The sequence below is a fragment of the Schistocerca nitens genome, chromosome 3 (genome assembly GCF_023898315.1).
Source record: "Schistocerca nitens isolate TAMUIC-IGC-003100 chromosome 3, iqSchNite1.1, whole genome shotgun sequence".
In the NCBI taxonomy this organism is placed as follows: Eukaryota; Metazoa; Arthropoda; class Insecta; order Orthoptera; family Acrididae; genus Schistocerca; species Schistocerca nitens.
The window spans coordinates 255,247,472-255,258,923 of record NC_064616.1 but is presented as its reverse complement, the minus strand read 5'-3'; the positions used below and the strand labels follow the sequence as shown (position 1 = coordinate 255,258,923).

General features: G+C 43.5%; 1 protein-coding gene across 1 annotated transcript; it reads right to left on the bottom strand.

The window, feature by feature from the left end:
• Nucleotides 1–2,416: 2,416 nt before the first annotated feature.
• LOC126249565 (uncharacterized) lies at nt 2,417–9,107 on the bottom strand. Its single transcript, XM_049951228.1, has 2 exons — nt 9,065–9,107; nt 2,417–4,451 (listed from the first exon to the last, which is right to left on the bottom strand). The coding sequence occupies exon 2, from the start codon at nt 4,447–4,449 to the stop codon at nt 2,488–2,490; it is 1,962 nt and encodes a 653-aa protein (XP_049807185.1). The 5' UTR covers nt 4,450–4,451; nt 9,065–9,107; the 3' UTR covers nt 2,417–2,487.
• Nucleotides 9,108–11,452: the final 2,345 nt, after the last annotated feature.

Genomic DNA, 11,452 nt, shown 5'->3' with positions numbered 1-11,452 from the left:
ATTGTAGAGACCAGTCTGGTAACGCCATATTTTTCAGCGAAAGAAGACGTAAAAGTTCCTCACAGCCACATGTCTGAACATTTTACAAAATCTATGAGGTGATTACTGATAACTATTCCAAGTGTATTATCGTTGTCCACTGTTTCCCTTGTAGTGTCCTTCCATGGGGAAATCGTGGTTTGATGTTAGGTAGTCACACATCTCCCTTTCGGTAAAAATCCCTGCAAAATCTTGCTTTACGTTCAAATCCAAAAGATAATAGTCGTCTGCACGAAGCTGCTGCAGTATTTAAGGCAGTTCTTACGTTACAACGTATATTATGACTTCGGCTAATTCCGTTTTATAGGGTATAGGCACAGCATTACCATAGACCCTCACCGATTTTTCCTAATATTCCAGTTGCCACCAGTGACGAATTCGGAGAAGTTACCATTCGGAAACTAAAGTCTGATCGGGCGCGAAATGAAAACCACTGTGGAAATCAAAAATGTTTTATGTGCGACAGTTAGCTATATCTTCCAGCTCCTTCTCCACATAGTTGCCTCCGACTTAGACATCTGTCGAAGCGTTGTACCAACTTTCCAATACCCTCGTCAAAGAAAACAGCAGCCTGTGCTTTCCGCCAATTCTCTACGCTGGTCTACAGCTCGCTGCCGGTGCCAAAATGTTGTCTTCACAGCCAGCTGTTCATGTGAGCAGAGATGAAACTCAGGGAGAGCCAACTATGTACTGTATTGTGGGTAATTACACATTTCCCATGAAAAAGTAGCAAGAGCAGCTTCATTGCCCTGCACAGTGCCGCTGAGAATTGTCATGAAGAAGGAAACGCATAACAGTTATGTTACGTGGTCCCCTTGACATCAGGCGAAATATCTCACCAGTCCCTCATACTTGGCACGAGACACCATTTATCTAGGCATCTTTACGTGCTCACTGAGTGCTCAGGACTGAAAAGAGCGATATGACGCGATCAACTGGCGTACTAGAGACACTGCCCTAAGCAACTTTGTAAAGCTTGTCGCGTCCCAAGCGTGGGTATTGCGAGGGATTGAGCGACACGGTTCGTGGATGGGATTTTAGCCGGTTGACCTTAGTGAGAGGGAGACTTTTGATCTGGCTAAGATGTAGAAATCCCTGGTTTTCACAAGGCTAGGAAGGTGGTAGAAATTAAAGTCTTGGTAACTTTAACAAATTGCAGTTTATTCTAAGTGAATACAGCTCGCCCTCTCTGACGGTGGTTGCACTCACAGGAAGGCCAAGTCTAATACAGAGACGGTGACTGACTCCACCGTTCCGACTGCCTACTAGAAGTTCTGCAATGTTTCCTAACACCCTACGTTAGAGTCCCGCGGCTACGCCTTAACGCTCTCCAGCGACTATCTCCGGCTGACTGCCTACAGCCCGTTCCCCAGCCCAAGTCGGCTGCTGCTATCACTCTCTAACTCTTCGACCCGACCAGACAAGACACGTCAAGACCCGACAAGACAAGACTTCAGAGCGGCGTGCTCTCGGGTTTTGTTAGCGTTTCCCCTTCGACCCCGCCAGCGCTTGGCATGACGTAGCGTCGAAGGCAACTTGTCCTTATTTGGTATCGTTAAAGCATTGTTGTTGCTATTGTTCTTCAGAGGCTGAGTGGAGGGGCATAGGCGCCTCTCCCTATATGGTCACACACTGCGTCCTGAGCCCTTCATTGGCTCCTCATGACGTAGCGCTGTCCCCACCAAGGGCCCTCTTTCTTTCTCTCTCCACTCCCAGACCTCTCTCTCTAGCCAGGAATGCTTTCTGTTGATACTCTTAATTGAATGCTTATCATGAGTCCCTGCACAGACCTTCGTTTGTATCTGCTGGCTGTTTACTTTCTTATCAAGCACCCAGCTGCCCAGCAGTTTGAGTGCCGCCTCGGCTGACCCTTCGGCCACGCCTGGCGTCCAGCGCTACAATTTTAACTTCTTCCTACGTACTATTCTTAAGGTACTGCAATTAGACTTGGCTTGTTCCTGCGGTTACAACACCTCCCCCGCCAGGGAAATTGGCGTTACTCTTCAGAGTAGCGTCAATTGAGATTCTCTCATTTTATTTGCTTACATTTTCTTTTGTTACATCAACACTTCATATGTTTTCTTTTTCTTCATATACACTTACTTCCATTAAGTTCTTTGTGAGACACAAGCATTTTATACATACATTTATCAAGATACACTTTTCTTCTTTTTTTTTTCAAATCATTGCTACAGCAATTATTTATCAAACATACATTTATCAAGGTACATTTTTTTTTCAAGTCATTGATACAATTACAATCAAGGTACATTTTTAAAAGCATTGATACAAAATATCATTTTCATTCAACATTGGTAATTACAAATACGTACAGTTTCAAAATGGACAAACACTAAAATACTGTAGATTACACCTTTTCATAAGACACTTCTAATATATTTTAACTTTTGATTTGACTTAACGCCTGTTTCTCAACAGAACTGACTCTTATTGGTTTTTCCCACATCTTTCGTATATTACTACCTCTTCAGTGACTTTATTAGCTTGTCTTCTACTTAAGCTAGTCTCTGGATATTGATTTACTATAGTGTTTCTTATACATACTTTACCACAACAGTTACTATCGTCAAAGTACTTCCATAAACTTTTGAAACATTCTTTACAGCATTTACAATTTTTACAACAACATCTTATCACAATAACAATGACTATTGCTATAGCTATGTATGTAGTTACTGAGTAATGGGTAAAGTATCTGGAGTATTTTAGTTCTTCCTCCTGCCTTTCTGCCATTCGCTGGACATCGTCCAATATTTTCCCAGCGATTTTCAAGTCGTCTAATTGTGTTACTACCTGCTCCAATGGTAAATCTAAAGTTAGCATTGAGACATTCTTCTTTTCTTCGTTTACTACACAACAGTCAAATTCTAAATTAATTTGAGGTATTATATCCTTCTTTGTTACGTTACTATGAATTACTCTATCTGTTTGTATGAACACTCTCGTTCCATACCCTTTACATTTACTATAAAAACTTATCTTTCCTACCCCTTTCATTAATAAATCCTTCGGGGGTTCCTTTCCACATAATACTGTCAGTCCTTCTTCCTTAGGAGCTACATATAGCCATTCGTTACTGTTTAGATGGGTCCAAAGGCTCTGATTCAGTGCGACTATTTTTCGCACACAATCTTCCGGAATTTCTCTTACCGGTTGCAATAATTTGGCTTCGCATTCTTCATGGGCGAATGTCGATAGCAATGCGAATGACTGTCTGCACAGTCTTCTGTTCTTACTCAGTTCTTTACATTTTAGATCATCCGCAGAAAGTTTCGCGTACTGCCTTTTGGATTCATCTATCAGTAGAAATTCTTTCTCTGGCTGTATGTATATGTACCTTCCTTTCATATTTGGGATCTCCTTTGGTAATGGGAGAACTCTGTACAAATTGAAATTATTATTATCTATTAAAGGGATATTAATTACGTACCCTAGTATGCTACCGGAAATGAAAACATCTAGATCGATTATTCTTAACAAGAGGTAGCCTGATGACTCCGCGAGAGGAACAGGAAACTTCACGTCCTTTAATTCGTCTCGGATTAAACTTAGATACTTCACAATTTGCACTGGATTACTGATGTGAGGCTGAAGTATTCCTTTTTGAGCATTTACAATGGCATTTATCATTTGCTCGTACTCTTCTTCGATTTGGCCAAACACTGCCGCTAATTGTAATACTTGTTCCGTTACAGTGGCAAAAGTTGCTACCCGTTTGAAACCCATATCTGTTTCCTTCACGTATTCCTTCATGAACCTTTCTAGTCTCTGCATGCCTGTTCTTAGAATGTGTTCGTTTGATTCTAGTGTATATACTGTTCTGTTTACTCCTGCTAATGTGGCCCTTACCACTGCCACCTGTTCCTTAGTTAACCTCAGCAACCCTTCAGAGTTCTTTTCCATAGCATCTATTCTTTCCTTATAGTACGCTGCGTCTGCTTCGTCCAATTTTCCGAACAGTGTCTTACTTACCTGTCCGACGAAGTTGAATACTCCTCTCTTTCTTCTGGTTTCGTGTTTTGTGAGTTGCTGTACGAGTTGCTGTAGCCCTGTAATCTTTTCCACGTGATGTGTAACTTGCTGATCTAACACTCTACATTCTATTAATCCAACGTTTAATTGTTTCAATGTGTCACGGCACCTCTGTACCGCTGCCTTACCGTACCTCTCTGCTTTTTGAAATCTTTCTGTTATTACATCTAAGTTAACATATGTGACTATCCTCCATGTGGTACTGTATATCTCTATTTGTCCTACGTGATCGTAATATAGTCCTGATGAGCTTGGTATTGAGGTCACTTTGAAATCGTTCGTTTCGTATCCTGAAGCAACGACGATGTATGTTGTTATCACTATGATGAGTTGCACAACTTGCCACTTGAGTGCCATACCTGAAATTTAAAAGAACTCTTTCAGCCTGTTGGCATGTACTTTTGTTTCTTTATTTCTCTTAACTCTTATAACTACGTTAGGACCTTCCACTTTTAACACTTCAAATGGACCTCTCCATTGCGAATCTAGTTTCCGAGATCTTCCACGTCTCACTGATTCGTCGTGTAATAACACCTTGTCCCCTACATTAAATTCTTTTGGGTTCTGTTTCAGATCATACTGTCCCTTACTGATTACTTTACTCCTTATAATAGAATCCCTAGCCACTCTGTGGGCTTCCTGCATTCTTGCTCTTAGCTTATTGACATACGAATCATAATCGTAACTTACCTGCGGTGTTTCTTGCTGCAGTACTCCTGGTATGTTAACCTTTCTTCCGTACATTAACTCGAATGGTGTATAACCTGTGCTGCTGTGTGGTGTAGTGTTGAACACAAAAATTGCATACGGCACCCATTTGTCCCACGAACTTTGATCTCCTGTTACAAAGTGTCTGAGATATTCTACAATTGTTCAATGGCTCCTTTCTAGAGCACCATTTGACTCAGGGTGGTACGCTGTAGTATTTATACGTCTTACCTTCAACAATTTACATACACTTTTAAACACATTACTCAGAAAATTTGATCCTTGATCTGTTAACAAAACTGATGGAATCCCATATCTTAGTACTATATTTTCTACAAATGCTTCTGCTACAGTTTCAGCGTCTTGCTTGTCAATCGGGACTGCTACTGTGAATTTACTCAGATCGTCTTGGAATGTTAGCATGTACTTTTTCCCTGTACTAGATACATCTAGTGGACCCACTATATCCATTGCACATTTTTCAAATACTGTTTCAGCTGTGTCTGTAATTTCTAAGGGCATCCTTGTTTTCATTTGTGTATTTTTGTTCTTTTGGCATGATGGACACTTCCTAATATAATTTTCAATGTCCCGCTTCATTCCGCGCCACTGCTTGTACGCTTTTATCCTCTCGAATGTCCTATGCATTCCCTGGTGCCCTCCCAAGGGATTATCGTGCATCTCTTTTAATATACTTTCCTTTTCTTCGGGGCTAATTTCCTCATTACTATTTGTTTCCTGGTCTATCTCACCGGACACTTGCGCTTGCCGCACGTTTACGGAACTCTGTTCCGCCTTTGCTTGTGCTACGGAGGTTCTTTCTGCCTCCACATTTCGCCTTGAACTTATCTCTTCCTTTCCTTCATGCCTTATCCGGCTTAACGCGTCCGCATTACTGTTTAGCCTTCCTGGCTTATATACTACCTCGTAGTCGTACTCTTCGAGTTTCAGTCTCCACTTTAGGAGCCTCGAACTCGGATCCTTCACACTAAATATCCATGTTAGTGGCTTATGGTCTGTCACCACTGTGAATTTTCGCCCATACACGTATGGTCTAAACTGTTTTACCGCGTACACTATAGCCAACAACTCTTTTTCCGTTGTGCTATAGTTCAGTTCTGCTTTTTTCAGTGCTCTGGATGCATATGCAATCGGCAAGTCTTCGCCAATCTTTTTCCCTTGCGATAACACGGCGCCCAACGCTGCGTTACTCGCATCCGTTGTGATTATAAACGGTTTCGTAAAGTCAGGATACTGAAGTAACGGAGGATTCACTAATTTCTCTTTCAGTTCCTCGAACGCATTCTTCTGTCGTTCTCCCCATTGGTACTCTACTCCTTTCTTTAAGAGCTCATGGAGAGGTTTCGCAATTTTGCTGAAATTTGCAATGAAACGTCGATAGTACCCTGTCAATCCTAGAAACCCTTTTAGTTCTTTTGTTGTTCTCGGCTGTGGGAAGAACTTCACCTTCTCCACCTTTGCCATATCCGGTGATATTCCCTTGTCCGTGATACAATGACCTAGGAATATTACCTCCTTCCTCAGAAATTCACACTTGTCTGGTTGCAACTTCAAATTGTGCTCTCGCAACCTGTCAAATATTTCCCGGAGTTTTTCGTTATGCTCCTGCAGGTTTTTCCCATAACATACTATGTCGTCCAAATAGACAAAACATTTAACACTTTGTAAACCTGCCAATACTGTGTTCATCAGTCTCTGGAAACATCCTGGGGCTCCTTTCAGTCCCATCGGCATTCTTTTGTATTCGTAATGTTGATAGTTTGAGCTGAATGCCGTTTTCTCTCTGTCCTTCTCGTCCGTCAATATTTGATGGTACCCGCTTGCAAGGTCAAGCGTCGAGAAGTACTTGGCTTGCCCTAATTGATCCAGGATATCGGAGATATTCGGCAGTGGAAATGCATCGCCTACCGTGATGTAATTTAATTGTCGGTAGTCCACTACTATTCTCCATTTCTGCTTGCCACTGGCATCTAACTTCTTTGGAACTAACAGTAACGGTGCGTTCCATGCGCTCTTGCTTTCGACAATTATGTCATCCTTGAGCATCTGTTCTATTTGCTCTTTTAGCACTTCCTTTTGCGCTTCAGGGATCCTGTACAGACTAGCGTTCACTACCTTCCCCGCGTGTTCCGGCGCAATCGGTATTCTATGTTTCACTGCAGAAGTATAGGACAGTTTGTCCCCTGGTAGATGAAATACATCTCCGTACTCCGTGCAGACCTCTGCTAGAGCGCTCTTTTCTTCGACGTTCAAATGATCCATTCGGAGTTGCCTTCGCAACACACTAGCACGACTTTCCGTCTTACCTACTGCATCAGTGCTACATTTTACTTCGCGTACTTTCGCTATTCGTTCTACTTCTTCCGTTATTAATCTGACACTTCCTAGTCGAACTCTGTCCTCTGACACGTTCAATGCGCTTACTATGCATTTCCCATCTCGAACTTTTACTAAGGACTCAGGTACATGCACCCCTCGTGCAATCTCCTGCCTCGGTATGACCATTTCTCTTTCGATTCCCCGTGGTACCTTTCCGTCCACTTTCAACAACATTATTCTTTCTTCCCGGGGCCCTATCTCCCCACCTATTTCTGAATCTGCTTCTATCTCTTGTCCCTTTGGTTCTTCCTCTACTACTAAGGGTATATCTCGCCCTTTTTGTCTTATTACTTTACCTGCATAGTCCAGTTTAGCTCTATGCTGTGTTAAGAAATTTCTTCCTATCAATCCGTCGTACGGAATGTCTAGACCTCTACCGTACACGTGAAATTTCTGTTTGACCTTTACAGATCCGTCTATACTTAAGTTTATTTGTACCCTGCCTATTGTGCTAACGGCTTCACTCGTTACACCTTTTAACCGAAGCTTTTCTGTTTCGTTGATTCCAAGCATACTCTTTACCGGAATACTCGTCCTCTTTAGCAGACACAATTGTGCTCCTGTGTCTATTAGCAACTATAAATACTTCTTTAGTTCTACGCAGTACAATACGACCACGTCGTTTTCTGTTGCACAGTCGATTACCCTCACTGTGGGTTTACCTATCGCAACAAGGCCCGACTGCGCGGCCTTGCCGCCTCTTAGTTTCCCTGTACCACCTTTCCTGTTTTACTCGATACTGGCACCCTGCCTTTTCTCCAGGCGTGCCAGGGCCCTTCGTGGCAATCTTTCGCGTAGTGGCCCTGCCGCTTACACTTAAAGCACGCGACATCTTTTACTCTTGTGCACGGAACTCCGCAGTTCCCTGGTAAATTACACTGTGGACATCTCCACTCTCGTAACCCTTCATCGGTTTCTCTGTGATTTCCTCTGAATTCCCTTACATCTATCGGGTGAACTTTTCTTAACCGCGCCCTGCATTCCATGTCTGTGTGTCCCGGCTTGTCACACCCATAGCAAAAGTTTGCAAATTCTCTACCCGTCATGGCTCGTACTCTATGCTCTGGCCTGCTTTTCCTACACTTGCTGGCTATGTGACCCCTCAGCCCACAATTGAAACATTTCAACTCTTTACTTTCTCTCACGTTTTTTACAGCTTCTTTATTTCGAGTGTACGTTACCCTCGGGGCTAGTCCCCGCTCTTTCATGGACAATATCGCACTCTCCTCCTGCAGTGCCAACTCCACTGCTGCTGCCAACGTAATTTCATCGCCTCTGTTTCTCACTATTGTTTGTATTCTGTCATTACTTAAACCCTGTATAAAGCACGCTCTTCCTAAGGAATCAACTAGTTCTATTGCACCTTTCAAGTTTTCTCTGGCCGTAACTCTGTTTATTGCTTCTCGAAAGTCTCTCTGCATTTCATCAATTCTGCTTGCCCACATTGCTATTGGTTCCCCATGTCCCTGTCTGGCTTGGAAAATTTTACATGCGTAGTAGTCTATAGTACGCTTACTGGCATAGTTTTCTTCTAAAACGCGTTTCACCTCTTGCCACGTACCTGTGCTTTCACGAACCTGCAATCTCGACCTGGCCTGACCGGTTACCTTTGCTTTAACGAACTTCAATAACGTTTCGTGTTCCTCTGGCTTTACTAATTCAAAAGCTGCATCTACATTTTCGATAAATTCCCTTAAGTCCTTCTTGTTCCCTTCGAACACTTTCGACACAATACATAGGGCCTCCTTCACTGACATCTTACCATTAGTGGAGGATGACGCAACTTCATTAGTTTGGGGCATCTTAACTAAGTTAACACTTTACACAACAAAATACAATACTCTTAATACAGTTTTACAAGTACCGATTCTCTTGTGGTGCGCCGTCTGCTCTGTTGATCCGCGTCGTGCCGCGCTGCTCCGCGTTCTCTTTGTGCCCGCGCTGTCCCGCGCTGCTCCGGGCTGTCTCTGCGCCCGCGCTGTTCCGCGCTGCTGCGATGCGCCGGCCGCCGCTCTGCTGCGCTGTGCCGACCCCGTCGCTCTCCTCGGCTGCCGCTGCTACGGCTGCTGCCGCTTCTGCTGCTGCTCGGCCCGGACCCCCGGACTCGAACGCTGGCTGCTCAGGCACCTCTGTGCCTCGTCGCTCCGCGTCGCGCTGCCGCTGTCCTGCGTCGCTCTGCACCCGCGAGGACTACCTTTCTGGACTCTGACGTACTGGTGCTACTAATGCTGAAAGTTGCGAGTCGCCACAACTTCCTGCCACGTGCCACAGTCGCTGTAGCAAAGTCTAATGCTCCTGGAGGTAGGAGCCTATGCGCCTTTGTGATAACCCCACACCTGGCACCAAAAGTTTTTATTTAGGGGACAAGGTGTTATTACACGACGAATCAGTGAGACGTGGAAGATCTCGGAAACTAGATTCGCAATGGAGAGGTCCATTTTAAGTGTTAAAAGTGGAAGGTCCTAACGTAGTTATAAGAGTTTGGAGAAATAAAGAAACAAAAATACATGCCAACAGGCTGAATCAGTTCTTTTAAATTTCAGGTATGGCACTCAAGTGGCAAGTTGTGCAACTCATCATAGTGATAACAACATACATCGTCGTTGCTTCAGGATACGAAACGAACGATTTCAAAGTGACCTCAATACCAAGCTCATCAGGACTATATTACGATCACGTAGGACAAATAGAGATATACAGTACCACATGGAGGATAGTCACATATGTTAACTTAGATGTAATAACAGAAAGATTTCAAAAAGCAGAGAGGTACGGTAAGGCAGCGGTACAGAGGTGCCGTGACACATTGAAACAATTAAACGTTGGATTAATAGAATGTAGAGTGTTAGATCAGCAAGTTACACATCACGTGGAAAAGATTACAGGGCTACAGCAACTCGTACAGCAACTCACAAAACACGAAACCAGAAGAAAGAGAGGAGTATTCAACTTCGTCGGACAGGTAAGTAAGATACTGTTCGGAACATTGGACGAAGCAGACGCAGCGTACTATAAGGAAAGAATAGATGCTATGGAAAAGAACTCTGAAGGGTTGCTGAGGTTAACTAAGGAACAGGTGGCAGTGGTAAGGGCCACATTAGCAGGAGTAAACAGAACAGTATATACACTAGAATCAAACGAACACATTCTAAGAACAGGCATGCAGAGACTAGAAAGGTTCATGAAGGAATACGTGAAAGAAACAGATGTGGGTTTCAAACGGGTAGCAACTTTTGCCACTGTAACGGAACAAGTATTACAATTAGCGGCAGTGTTTGGCCAAATCGAAGAAGAGTACGAGCAAATGATAAATGCCATTGTAAATGCTCAAAAAGGAATACTTCAGCCTCACATCAGTAATCCAGTGCAAATTGTGAAGTATCTAAGTTTAATCCGAGACGAATTAAAGGACGTGAAGTTTCCTGTTCCTCTCTTGTTAAGAATAATCGATCTAGATGTTTTCATTTCCGGTAGCATACTAGGGTACGTAATTAATATCCCTTTAATAGATAATAATAATTTCAATTTGTACAGAGTTCTCCCATTACCAAAGGAGATCCCAAATATGAAAGGAAGGTACATATACATACAGCCAGAGAAAGAATTTTTACTGTTTAGATGGGTCCAAAGGCTCTGATTCAGTGCGACTATTTTTCGCACAGTTTTATTTATGTCGCGTCCCAAGCGTGGGTATTGCGAGGGATTGAGCGACACGGTTCGTGGATGGGATTTTAGCCGCTTGACCTTAGTGAGAGGGAGACTTTTGATCTGGCTAAGATGTAGAAATCCCTGGTTTTCACAAGGCTAGGAAGGTGGTAGAAATTAAAGTCTTGGTAACTTTAACAAATTGCAGTTTATTCTAAGTGAATACAGCTCGCCCTCTCTGACGGTGGTTGCACTCACAGGATGGCCAAGTCTAATACAGAGACGGTGACTGACTCCACCGTTCCGACTGCCTACTAGAAGTTCTGCAATGTTTCCTAACACCCTACGTTAGTCCCGCGGCTACGCCTTAACGCTCTCCAGCGACTATCTCCGGCTGACTGCCTACAGCCCGTTCCCCAGCCCAAGTCGGCTGCTGCTATCACTCTCTAACTCTTCGACCCGACCAGACAAGACACGTCAAGACCCGACAAGACAAGACTTCAGAGCGGCGTGCTCTCGGGTTTTATTAGCGTTTCCCCTTCGACCCCGCCAGCGCTTGGCATGACGTAGCGTCGAAGGCAACTTGTCCTTATTTGGTATCGTTAAA

Bases quoted from the DNA above. Each gene is read 5' to 3' on its own strand.
- LOC126249565 (XM_049951228.1), bottom strand. From the start codon at position 4,449: ATGGCACTCAAGTGGCAAGTTGTGCAACTCATCATAGTGATAACAACA.